Source organism: Rhinolophus sinicus, linkage group LG05 (genome assembly GCF_036562045.2).
Source record: "Rhinolophus sinicus isolate RSC01 linkage group LG05, ASM3656204v1, whole genome shotgun sequence".
NCBI classification, from domain to species: domain Eukaryota; kingdom Metazoa; phylum Chordata; class Mammalia; order Chiroptera; family Rhinolophidae; genus Rhinolophus; species Rhinolophus sinicus.
Genome location: NC_133755.1, coordinates 111866529 through 111880235, shown reverse-complemented (window position 1 = coordinate 111880235; position 13707 = coordinate 111866529). Strand labels below are relative to the sequence as shown.

The 13707-nt window shown below is 36.0% G+C and overlaps 1 protein-coding gene across 3 annotated transcripts in view; it reads right to left on the bottom strand.

Annotated features, from left to right (window-relative positions):
• Positions 1-202: 202 nt before the first annotated feature.
• The window catches only part of CD109 (CD109 molecule), a 207649-nt gene continuing 194144 nt past the window's right edge, over positions 203-13707 (bottom strand). For 2 of the 3 annotated variants that reach the window (XM_019749315.2, XM_074333202.1), the window contains 8 exons: positions 12940-13105; positions 11200-11390; positions 10524-10679; positions 9426-9491; positions 6434-6576; positions 4476-4623; positions 2724-2826; positions 203-677 (listed from right to left, as the gene is read on the bottom strand). In XM_019749315.2, the coding sequence (XP_019604874.2) occupies positions 502-677; positions 2724-2826; positions 4476-4623; positions 6434-6576; positions 9426-9491; positions 10524-10679; positions 11200-11390; positions 12940-13105 (1149 nt within the window). In that variant the 3' untranslated portion in view covers positions 203-501. The remainder of the gene's footprint in view (positions 678-2723; positions 2827-4475; positions 4624-6433; positions 6577-9425; positions 9492-10523; positions 10680-11199; positions 11391-12939; positions 13106-13707) is intronic. The other variant, XM_019749317.2, reaches the window with a different exon arrangement.

Here is a 13707-nt window from a genome sequence, read left to right as displayed (position 1 = left end):
CTAATATGAACACTAACCATTTAGGCTTCTGCCTGAGTCAGTGCTTCCCAAACAGCTATTCTTTTTGATCCCAAATAAATGCTATTGCCTCTCACTTGGGCCTTTTATTTGTAGGTTTTCAATACCAAAGGAAACACTGATGTTTAACAGTGCTTAAGAACCTCGGCTCATTTCTTCTAGAAAATGAAAAGAATAACAGATCTAAAATAACACATTTATTCTGGAGAAAAAATGTCCCACAAAAATCCTAAAATATTCTAAGGGGGGAAAAATAAAGACATACAACTGCAATAATTCTGAATTTTGTTCCACACAGAAGTTGAGTGAAGAAATCTATACAGCTATACATACTAGGACATGTTGTACACCATCCCCCCAAAACTCCAAAAAAGGAAAAAAAAATTGTTTTTCAAAATAGTCAAAAGCAATAGTGGATTATGAAAACAAGATAAACACTTGTGACTTCTGGAAATGTGTTACATGGAGTCCTCAAAAAGTAAATCACAGCCAATGTTGCAAAGAGAACAGAAGCATGAAACAGAAAACGAAAATTACTGAAGAGTGAGGAAGGGAGGCTGAAGCTCCATTCTCGCAATGACCGCAGCCGTGGACGTCTCCACAGAGGTCACAAGAGGACAGCTTCGCTTTGGAGTTGTAACTTCTCACCGCTTGTCTCCCTGTTCAAAGAGGCATCAGTTTACACGTCTCCCTTGTTTAGAAACATTTACCTCGCCAAAACTTAAAAGCATTTCAATACACTTTCCTGAGTTTTCCATTCTTCATATAATTTTATTTTTCTTTACAAGAAACAACTGAAATGCTCCAGAGGGGCCCAAACTGCTAACCAAATCCAAGAGAGAAACAATGCTTTTAGTCCAATCTATCTACCACTAGCAGTTGGCCAGCATTAAAAGAGAGAAAATAGAGTGCAGCTGCATGTGCAACAGCAAGCACCACGTGAATCTCTTATGGAACAGGAAAGATTTTAAACTAAGGACTGTTTCACCTCCTCGAGAGTTTATTTTAGGGTGACATTTTCTATGCATTCATGTAAAGTTCTGATCATTAGAACTACTGAAAAGATATTTATATTGTATGCCAGCTGTAATTGGAAACCAAATGAATTTTAAAAAAAGAAAAGAGATATTTGCCATGGGCTTTATTTAAAAATACAAAAATATGAAGAAAACCCTGTCTATGCAATGCATGGTGTCAATACTTTAAAACACTGAGCACACAGTCTCTAAAAACTATTCAACTTTGGTAAATTTTATAGTAGAAGCTAACATGAAAAATCTATATGAAGCACTTAAACACTGTAATAAACTTGCTGGAAAACATAAATGACTTTCTTACAATTTTGAAAATACTCTATATTCAAATTTCTTCATGATTTTTCGCCAATTTTTTAATGTTTTCTAACTTTAGGATTTTTAAAAATGGGTTGGTAGGTTTTGATTAATCGTCCCTAAATGTTCATTTTAAAATGTGACCCTCATAAATAAGTTGTTTTGCACCAGTTAGACTGAATCTTTTATGTTTCTTAAATATTTGAGATGTTCTCCACATACCTAAGAAACATTAACTGGAGAATTTTGCAACGAAGTAAAATAACAAAGTTGGATAACTAGGCACTGTCCTTGAGCCTCCACAGCATATCCCATCCTCCCACCAGAAAAAAAGTACATCAGTGTTTCCCCAAAATGTCCCACAAGAATCTGGGTGAATTCTCTCCCCCAGTTCCAACAGGAGACAAAAGAGGAGAGAAATTGACTTGTTGATGTAGAAGGAGAGAAAACTGGTGCTATACCTTAGTCTTAAATGTATATTCTATCAAAAACTACTAACAACGTCAACAAGTTCATTTTATTTAAAGTGTAATTGTCTACAACTACTTAACACATAACAGTGTTCATGATTCCCATGCATTCTGATGATTCTGAGCCACCAGGAGTGTTGATTCAGAATAAGTCTGATTACAAGTAGAAGCATCAGCCCTGAGATCACACACCCACAAAAAGTCGCTCTGTGACTGATTGTAGATTCATCTTAATTAGCTTAGGTGACGTCCAAACCAGAGCTCTACTTTTGCATCCTAAATTTTTAACATTTTGTAAAGTAACAAACACTAGTAAAATCAAAGAAGCTCAAGTTATTTTCCAAACAAACTATGTTTTTTCCTGATACATACGCTAAAAATAAAAAATCTCTTATTAAAAATAAAAAATCTCTTATAATATATAAATTTTAACAAAACAACAGACCCTCTTAATGAAGAAACACTAAACCCAGCTGAGGCTTTCCACTGCAAATGCTGTTATGTTCTCTCCTAAAGAATTCCCATTTTAAAACAGGAACCAGACGCAGTGGGTTCAGAGCCCTGGAGCAAAACCTTGAAAACTAAACATAACTGGACTCTATCAATTTTTCTTTGTAAACTTTATAATTGTGAGTTAAAAACCTAAAATATTATGAGCAAAAGCATCACTTTTTAATATTTTATGCTAAATGCTATCATGTGACCTTTGTACATTATCAATTGTCTTCATTTAAATGGAAGCTCACTTGCTGCTCCCCCATCTCCTACACTGCCCCCAACTACACCTGCCAACACAAAACCAATCCAGTAGGTGGCCACTTTTAATGAATGAATAAATGAATAGATGAATGAATGAAGGCCTGGCATAACTCCAAAAATAATAGGAACTCCAGAACACACTTACTTGGTTCATAGTAATCCACTATGGACACTGAAGCATCTTGCGTATTTGAAACTTTAAAGTTTCTCACAGCAGGAATATCAACACAAAACTGGGTTTCATTTACCTTGAAAAATACAAAAGACTTTTAAAGGGTGGCAGACTATGTGTTCACGATAAAGTAAAAGACATTCCTTTTTTTTTACTTTGGGAAACAGATATGGAACCTAACCTTTAGAGAACACTTCTAGTATGTGCCCAGTACTGTGATAAGCACTTTAAATAAATTATCTCATTTAATTCATAAAACTATCCCTACAGGATAGGCCTTGTTCGTACTTCATTTTCCTGAAAGGGTCAGATACTGAGTGGGCAAGTAAGCAGCAGGCTCAAGGATGTGTGCTCCTGGGCCCAGGTGCCTCACCCCAATGCCGTCTCAGGAAGTACGCTTGCCAATGGCTCACAGCAGCCCCCTTCTCCAGAGAATTACCCTTAGCTCACAGGAGCCACTTCCCCCAGTAAGTTAAGGAGCCCCAGGATGAGGGTGTACCCCACAACCATAACTGACTGATATGGGGTACAGAAGGCCAGTTTCCTTGCCTCCAAGCGGGGCAGTTTATGCCAACTTGGCAAACAATACTAGTTAAGGAAATTGAAATTGATAAATTCCTTCAAACATTCCATTATGTATCAACTAGCAGTAAATGAAAAATCAAATAAATCTGTCAAAAACATAATGAACATGCAAATTAAGATAACCATTAACAAGAACAAGAACATCACAGGTGTAGGCCAAACTCCAAAACCAATCACATTAATTAAATAAAAACTTTAAATTTTTTTTCAAGTTCCAAATCAGACCTGTGGCTTTCAAGCAGTATTTAATATACGAAAATTCCTGAAGAGCAAAAACAACCTAGAGACTGAATTATTTTAAGAGGTGTGTAACCAGAGTGCTTTTTGAAGTCTTAAAACAATGAGAACATTCAGGAACTAGCTTTTTAAAAGTAGATGTATTGCTAAAGTGACAAAACTGGAATAAGAAGCATACATATTCTCCCGCCCATGTAACATGAAATGCTAGGAGCACCTAAAACTCAATTTCAATTCAACCTATGAATTTCATGTAGATGCCAGAAGAAAAGAATAAAGTTACACAACAGCAGTTCTGAGACATAACAGGTAGAGTCTTGAATCCTTCACTTACAGTATTCTCACATATCTTATGCACCTTATTCTTGGATGAGTAATTTTCATACAGCAACAGGAAGTATGTATGAAAGTTATATAGTAATTATGTATAAAGACCAAACCTCTGAGAATATTCTTCTATGATTTAAACACCTAACTTCAATTATTAAACCCCTTTGGGATTTATTAAAAGCATCATGAAAGCATTTTAAAACAATTAAAGCTTTCATCAGCAGCATTTAAACAAATATGTTTAGCAATTCCCTGAGGCAAAGGGGTTCTCAAATTGAGATCTGGACTGAATTTTTGAAATTTTAATATGGCAGTTTCTATATATTGCACATCTGGCATTAAATAATGATTTAGTTATCAAGACTTTCATCATGTTCATCATTAATAGCTATTCTCTTTAAATTAATGTTTTAGTGATGTCTTTTTAATAGGACCGAATACATGGTTACCATGTTAAAGTAAGTTAGGGAAACAAAAAGCTGAAACAAAGAAAACCTACGTGAAGTAAAGGAGACTTTGAACACAAACGGTAGCTTTGTCAGCAGATACCTACATGCAGCTTTTACTACTTACGGAATCTAAATATAGGTTGAGTTTTCCATGGTCATGCTCTACTTTCTTCACTGTCTCGCTCAGAGGAATTGCGTCTGAAGGCACCGTAAAACCACTGAGTAGGTTAACTTCCATAAGGGCCATGCCACTTCTGGCTGGGCCCAAAAACCTAAATCAAACAGAAAAGAATGGAAGAAAACCCTTTAGGAAAAACCTAACGCTGCTGGAAAACTATTTCAAGCTGCCAAGTGTTATTCCAAATAGTTACTGTTTCGTTTAAGTAAAAATCTCTACTGAAAATTGTAAAACAGGTAATCCTTTCCTGCCAGGTGTAAAATCCTTAGAACTTTCAACCATATAAGGAATAATGATATAACAATGTGTTCATTTGACAGACAGTATGAAACGCCTGCCCCGTACCAGGCCTATGCCTGCAGGTTGTAACAAGTACAACCTACGTAGCTGCCCTTACAGCAGGCCACTCTATTTTCTAGGGGTGATTCCAAACTGGATTGTATTTTTCATTTTCCCAAAAGTTGACAGCACTAAACTTTCCAGCTGAAAGCCAGGAACTGAAAAAGAGGCATCAGTTGACCACTTAGCAGGAGACCGCGGCCAAGTCTTTAGCAATCTTTTCTTCATCTGGTTTTACAAAAAGAAGACCAATCAGGAGAGACCTTCCCTTTGTTCTCCCACATACTTGGAGCACACTCTGTGTTTTCTTTGGCCACCCTGAGAGAATTACAGGCCTTGGAAAGTTTTATCACACTGCATCGTTCTCTCACCCTGCTGTATACAATGCGAGCATCAAAGGACCTGAGCACCAACAACATTTTGTCTCCTTTAAAATAAATATTTTTCTAAAATGAATAGCTGGCAAGAGCTTTTTGTTTGGGGCAAAAGGAGCCCAGCGTGGTTATGGAAAGGCGCTTGTCTGCAATGTGAAAGGATCATAGCAGTAAGTTAGTTCCTGTCGTCCTTTCACTCGGCAAATGCAAACAGGGCTGGTAGAAAATCTTGCTTTTCAGAGCAGCAAACGGATGCCTGCCAAACATGACTGATTGAAAAGCCATACAGTACTGCTGCCTGCATGCAGCTGGCTCAGCAATCCCAATTGTAAAGTCTCTTGATTCAACAACTTTCTAAAGGAGTTGTTCTCAAACTTGTGTGTGCACTAGAATGACCAAGAAAGCTAAAGAAGGCAGCTTTGCAGACACTGCAGCTGTGAAGTCAGTACGGCTGAGGCGGAACCCCTCTTCCTTATGACTTAACAAGATCTTCAGAGGCTTTGGACACAGACCAGATTGACAAATCACCTTACCAAACTTCTTGATTTTGAATAGATTTTCATCTTCTAGAGGACCCTGAATCTTTCACATGATAAACAACCTTAAGCTGCAATAAATAATAAAAATCTAAAAAATTAGATTTACTAGCTAACAAGGTATTTATAAATCACTTACCAAACTAGAAGTGCCTAATTATCCAAGGTGAGGACCTTCTAAAATGGAATCTTTTCATAGTGTCTAAAAAAATAAACTATTCTCTTCATTGAACTTGCATGCTCTTAATAAGTACTGAGTTAAAAAGTATAACACTAAAGATTAAATGTGAACCTAGAATAACTATTTAACAGAAGAATGACTAACAACAAGAAATAACCAATTTTGGAATATTAAACATGATTGGTTAACTTCAAGTTTTCATCAATTAGACCTGAATTTTATTAAATTTTTCTATTCAAATTTATTAGAAATACAAGGAAAACTTGTAAACAATTTTGGACACATTGAAAAATGCTTAAATATAATTAGCAGGATTTCTAGTTTGCAATCTTAAAGTGTAATGCATAACTGAAACCATTGTTAAATGTAACTCCTTATATATTGACATAGCTAGGCAACTATATATAAATTATTAAATCTTCACATCTTTTTAAAGGAGAAACAGGAGGAGGAGGGACCTAAACAGATACCAACCTTGTGCACACATTCAAATTCAAGTGATTGACATCATCTTTGTTATCCTTCACATCAACATCTAAATCAAAGGCTTCTTGATTTTGGATAGATCTTCGTCTTCTAGAAAACTCTGAATCTTTCACATTATAAATAACATTAAGCTGCAATAAATAACAAATTAGCATAAACAATAAATTAGCAATATATTATTAGCAATAAAGTGACATGATTATGTACTCTAAATGTTAGGTAATGATTCTCTTTGGGACAAACCCAACTAGATTTACCATCTTCAACCTAGAAAAATTTAGATTTACTAACTAACAAAGTATTATTAACAAACATCGCTATGGAAGTTTATAAGCAATGATTTTAAAAAATTGAGAAAATTGTTAGGTAACATTCCAAAACATGTGTCATACACAATCATGGATGCTATTCATGGGCACTGTTTTTTCAAAGAATGTAAAACATTCCCTATAGGGAAAAAGTGAAACTATTGCCAACTTTCTTGAGAGTCTCCACTAATTCATAAGCTCCGCTGCCTAACTGAAGTCATTTTTCACAAACTGGAACCTTAGAAACTCTAAGTTAAATCAAAACCAAAACATCTAGGAGCCTTAGTTGAACAGAAACCTGTTCAACTGCTGAGGACTGTTTTTGATCATACAACGTTTTTTTCAAGGATGATAAAATAAATGATGGTTTCCAAGTCAACTGGGTCTCTTTCAGCATAATGTACTCTGTGCCTACCACTAATGTGAAAGGTGCTGTGGGGACACTGGTGGAGTGTGAGCACCAGTGTTTTTCTCAAAGGGATCCTAAGATCAGAAGCTTGGGAATGTACTCAAAATTTTCTAGTCTTGCCTCATGCCAAGTTGAACCGGAATCTAAATTTTTTACCTCCCATTTTTCTTGATGCCAAAGTTCATAAAACTTATTGGTATGTAATGTATTTTCTTTTACTTATACTTAAATCACACACATACACACACACACACACACACACACACACACACTCCTAAACCTCTAGTGCTCACTGTGAATTTACATACTTAAAAAAAATCCTCTCTCTAAGCTTTCATCTTTCAAACCTAAGCGTTCCAACTTTTCATTCTACCACACCTAGCTCAGATACTCCCTTGATCATTCTGGTTATTTCACTCTGGACATTCTCCAACTCTTTCTTAAACTACAATTAAATTATAGAATATTGTTGCAGCAGTTGAAGAATGGTTTCATAAAATTGGAAGGATGGTCTCTATTATTTTTCATCATCTCTTTTCCAGTGGCATGTAATTGTCCTTCAAGAACCAATGTCATCAGGAAACAAACAAGGACCAACTTCGTCCCCTGGGTCATAATTACTTAAGATTAGGGTTTTTCTAAGGATTAGTAAGGAATAGGATTCCTAATCCTATCTGTTACTAAGGATTAGGGTTTCTGTTTCTGTTTGGCCCACAGTAAAGTTCAACTGCTCACTCAGAAAACTTTAAGAGATCTTGCAGTTTATGTCCAACAGCTTTGTATTATCACCAAAGAGAGGTTAACATTTACTGCAAACCTGAGAATTTTCTTTGCCTTCCTTTTTCCAGAACACTTAACAAAAATAGCAACTAAAGGCAATCTCACAGTACCTATTCCCAGGTAGTGATCAGCTTTTGCAATATTTTTCTCCATCACAGAAGTGTCTATTGGTCCCTACCTTTTATTTTCTACATATTGATGTAGACACGGGACTGGTAAACATTCTGATGAGTAGGTACCATATTTACTGCCCTTCAAACCTTAAGTAAAAATCATTTGGCTTGAGTAATTTATCTACGTTGGGTTTATCAAGAAAGAATCCCAACCAATTTCGTGACTCAGGCGGGTAAAATTTTTCAACCATATCTAAAACATCCTGTGTATTTACTTTTGGATTTACTGTTTACATTGAAAGACACTTTAGGAATGAGAATTTTCACATGGTCTTTGTTAGTAAAGAACAATACAAATTACTCACTCTATTCTCTTTCTATCCTTTCACTGAATACCTTTCCTTTTTAACTGTGATCATTTTTCCTTGATTTTTGAAAACATTTACTGTGTTTTGAGTACCATATATAATAATCTTAGGATTATTTGGAAGTTTCCAAATTATCTGACCCTTTATCCTACTTAGAAAGTGTACCTACCTGTTCTCTTCAGAAGAACAATTGTACTGGTTTTTGAAAAAGTACCTTTTCTTTGTAATAGCCTTTTTTTTTTTTCACTTTCTCAGTAAATCTTTCAGGGTTTGTTTGGTTTGGTTTTTTTCTAATCAAGCACATAATCAATTTTGGTCTTATCACGTATTATGTTGGGTTTCCAATAAGATAATTTTTAGTTCCTATGATTTTCATTTATTATGCAGTATAATAATGATTTCATTCAGTATTTTTCATCCTAATTCCATTTTATTCTAGTCCCTATTGTACCATAGCAGGTAGATTTCTTTGGATTTTCTTCTTCTGCCAGAGCATTGAGTATATCATGCTCTAATTATTTTACTTACTATTATATAAGATTTTACACTAAAGGGACATATTCCCTATCTTTAGGTCAATTACTTGTAATACCATGTTGAACTTTACATTGTTAGATGAATACTAAGTTCTAAGTAAAACGCATATTTGTTTATCAAGTCATAGCATTACAATAATTCTGAGCTGTATTTTCATAAAACAAGGTGGACATTCCCAACAATTCACATAAATAATATTGGAGGATTTTAATCCTCACTTTAAAAAGCATGTAATAGTCAAGAAAAATTTTCCAATAGATTATCAACCCTTATAGTTGCTGTCTACTCACTAACTAATAACATCTCTAGTACTTTTTATTTAAAAGAGTTATTTATCTTGCCAAACTCAGAAATAAATCATTAAGAATTTTAAACGTTATCTGAGATAAAGATTTAACAGTGCCCCAAACCAAAGAATTATTATAAAAAGTCATATTTAACTAAACAAAACTAAACATTACATACCTGACAAATAGCAAATCCAAAACCATTTGCAGAAATATTAACTTCAGTTGGCTCTACCACAGCAAGCTGAATAAAGACAGAAAGAAGTGAATAAGGCTAATTTTCCATATCTATATCCTTCCACATAGCACAAGAGATTAGTGTTATCTTTCATTAAAAGCGTAAGCAATCTGTGGAAAGCTCTAAGAACTTTACATGTCCTTGCATATCAAAAACTATGGGTCAACCATTTGGAGAGGTGAAGGCAGAGGAAGTGCACACTCTCCACACGCCCTCACCTCTGCCCTTGGGGAGGAAACTTAGTGCCATGGACAGGTCTGCCCTTCTGTGGGGGCTGAAGCATGGAAGACAAGAAACAACTTATCTCCCTCCACTAACCTCCCTTAGTCAGTGTCTAAGCCTCTGGCCTTCCCGAGAACACAATGACACATCATCACTGACTATGTTTCTTCCTTCTTTTTCCTTTGCCATCATCTCTCTTCCTCAGTTTCCAGCCTTGAAGTTATCACTTTCATCCATTACTCTCAAGTTCCTACAAGGTTACCCAGGGGAATAAAGTTAGGGTCTAGCATAGGCCTTTATTCCATTGCAGAGTAAGAATTCTACTACTAGTTCTATCAATTCTCCTAGGAGGACATTTGGTGCAAAGAACATGGTGTTTGAACTCATGGGTCAAATCCTAGCTCTACTGTTACCAGTAATATGATCTTGAGCAAGTTACTTAGCCTCTCTCAGGTGCAGTTTTATCATGTGTACAATCCAGATAAAACTGCTTAATTCTTAGTGTGGATTTGAGAAGTAAATGCAATAGGACATGTAAAGAAATCTGGCACAGTGCCTGCATAAACTAGGAACTCAACGGGTGTTCATTCTTTTCCCAGTGCAACAGTGCCCATGTTTTCTCCTTTTCCGAAGTTCCCATCCCCTCCTCCCTTCGCCAGCTCAGCAAATTCAACCAAAGGAGGGCACTTCTTCCTCCCAGTCTCTCCAAAGGGCACTGGGAGCAAGTCTTTGTTGAAGTCAACAAAACAAATAAGTCCATTTTCCAGCATAAGGATTCATCTATCCAGAATTTTAAATAACCACCCCTTTCCACACCTCTGCTGTTTGGAGGAGAAAGCGGTTCTGTGTGTTAATCTGAAACTTTACAGGTCTCGGTGAGCTGGGCCCTGTCACGGTCACTTGGACATTTGTCCTTTCTGTGTTCATTAGGGCTGCAAATTCAGAGAGGGCCTTCAGAGCCACAATGGTGTCCTATTGAGGAAAGAAAAATGTTTGCGCATATAAGTATATATCAAGGTCTCCAAAGAGTCAATTTAATAATGTTTAGGACACCCGCTATACATTGTTCCACCTTCCTGAGACTGGAACTCTCCTTTATTCATCTTTGAATCTCCTTGACATGGAATACAGGAGAGGCTCAGAAAATATCTGTTGGATGGAACTGAGCACCTACTGTGCCAGTTACCACATACGAAAAATGACTAATATAAACTAGGAACTCATGTATTCCACATATTTATATCCATGATGACAAATAATTAAAATTAGTAACTTAAACCTTTGACGTTAAGTTACTAAACTTTTAAACTGCAAAGAAATTTTGGGAAGTCATGATAAAAAAAAGCAGCCACATACTTCCTAAAAACATAGCTAGATGTCAGAGAGAGAGAGAGAGAGAGAGATGATAGATAGACAGACAGACAGACAGACAGACAGACAGATTGATAGATAGCTAGATAGATTAAAAAAAAAAAAAACTACCATCACTCACCTGGGTAGATGCAAAACCTCCCAAGCTATTTCTTTGTCTGCTTAGCCACCTCATAATGGGGATTCCCTCAGAAACCTGATAAAGCAGGAAGTGTGAGAGCAGTGCATAGGCAGCAACTTCAATATCCAGGGAGCTTGGCTGCCAGGATTCAGAAAGTTTGGACACTGATGACACCCAGAATTGCATGCCTCCTGCAAGAGAAAAGTAATAACGGTCTGACCAATTACAAAAAAACTGTATTTCATACCATGAAATATTCTTACACTGATCCAAGTTCTACTTGACTAGCATAAAATATATATATGTATATTTATATATATAGTATACATATATGTATTTATGCCAAGCAAATATATAAGTATGTGTATACACACATAACACATATTTATGTCACTTTGTAAATTAACAAAACTTATAAATTTTCATCCTTTTCCTATTGTTTATATTTGAAGATGTTTTGATGAAAATATTTTCCCAAGAAAAATTCCATATGTTTGGCTTGAGACTAAACAGCTATAAATAAAAGAAAAAAATATTAGGAGATAATGTACATAACTTCTCTGACGAGGTCATCCCAAAAATTTTAGGACGCATTGGAAAGAACCTTGTTCTGAGAATCTGCCATTAACTAGCTCTAACGTCCTGGGAAACCTCTCCTTTTTCATTATCTGAAAGCTGGTGTTATAAGTTAAAAAATCCAAGCCCCCAAGAGAAAATGAGGGACCCTGGCCAACTCAACAATCTTCCTAGAGATAATTCCTACTAGCCCCCAGAGGCACAGCCCACTTGGTGCCTCCTTCCCATCTCTCAGATATTACTATTTAGATGATTATTATACTTAGGTGGAATGTGAAATAACTACCACTTAGCCAAGTAGAGAAGAAGAAAATGTCAAGGACTACTTCAGCCTCTCTTCAATAATCTCCTAGATCCCAGCACTGCAACGGGTAATACACATTCAATCTAAGTTACTGCTAATACTAATGCAATGTTTTTTATAGTCTCAGAAGTTTCCAAGCACTTTCTACAGATATCCCTTCTTGAATTAACAGAACTCTGAATCAGAAGATATTACCTAAAATTATTTCAGCCCACCCATCCCCCCTATGTTATCCCCCTAACACACACACACATCTGAATCCCTGACTGTAGAGGCCATTACCCCTAAGCAGTCCCCAATCAAAAAAAAAAAAAAAATCATACATATAATTCACTAACAGCTTTTTTTGGCATTTGCATTTCTATTAATTAGCATTTTAGTTCACATTTTTGAACATTTGCCATGCAGCAGGCACTTATATTATCTCACTTAATCCTCACAGCAACCTTAAAATTGGTGTTATTCCAATTTTACAGTTCAGGAAACTGAAACTTGTAATAGGAAGTAGCAGAACCAGAATTTGAACCCAAGTCTCTCACAACCCAAGGTCTTAATGACCCCTCAAGGCCATCAAACCAGAAATGGTATCAACGAACTCAAAGGGTAACTGACATCTGGCAGAACACATCTAAAATAAGGAAACACCCAAGCCCTGAAATTCTCTAGAAAACTCTTGGAGAGGGTAGAAGCAGCATGGCCATGTCAGGCCCATCTGATCTCATCTCCACTTCATTTTTCATCCCATTCAGGAGATGTAAATGTACTCAATTTCATATCTGTCGTCTAAAACTTTCTCACATAATTTATATATTTCATAATGCTTAACAGTTTAACAATCACAGATGGGCCCCATGCATTACCTTCTTGTTCTGCTCTCCCAGTCAGCGTATTCAAAGCTTCCTTGGCTTTAGGGCTCCCCACGGATGACAGCGCATAAGTTATAAGAGCTAGAGTATAATTGTCTGAAATTCCTCTGTTGAATTCAGATTCCAAAAAGTTGACAGACTCTTGCACATCAATATTAGGCTTGAAAGAAAATATATATATATATATATATATATTTTTTTACCATTCAAAATAACCTGAATAGCATTTTCAAACATTCATTCAAAAAATAATTTCAGTGTCTATTAAGCACCTGACTTTGTCCTAGGTAATGGGACTCAACATGATCACTGACATTTATAGATTTGCCATGTGTTCTGAAAATACCACTGCTTTTCAGTTTTCATAAGTAAATAGGCACCAGTCATAGGGAATAAGAAATAAGAAGTAGAACATTTGCCAGTGTTTCTCATATTGAATATCACAAACTCAGATGAGAGCATAAAATACAGCTTGAGAAAGATATTTCTCATGTTTGATCTCAGGTGTTGAAGCTGTAAGTTCAGGGGAAAGTTTATCTTCTACATGACTACTATTGGGATGGGAAAACAGTAGGAGCTTAACCCAGAGAATGGCTGGTTTTGATCATGTGAAATGCAGTCAGCATGAAGCAGTAACACATAAGTCCCTGAGACAGCAGTAGAGAAAAATTAAGTTCTTTGGCATAACTTTCTGTGCATATTCATTCTCATCCATTTAACATGCTTTTTAGAGTGTGGGTGTACTTTGTATTAAATTAGCAG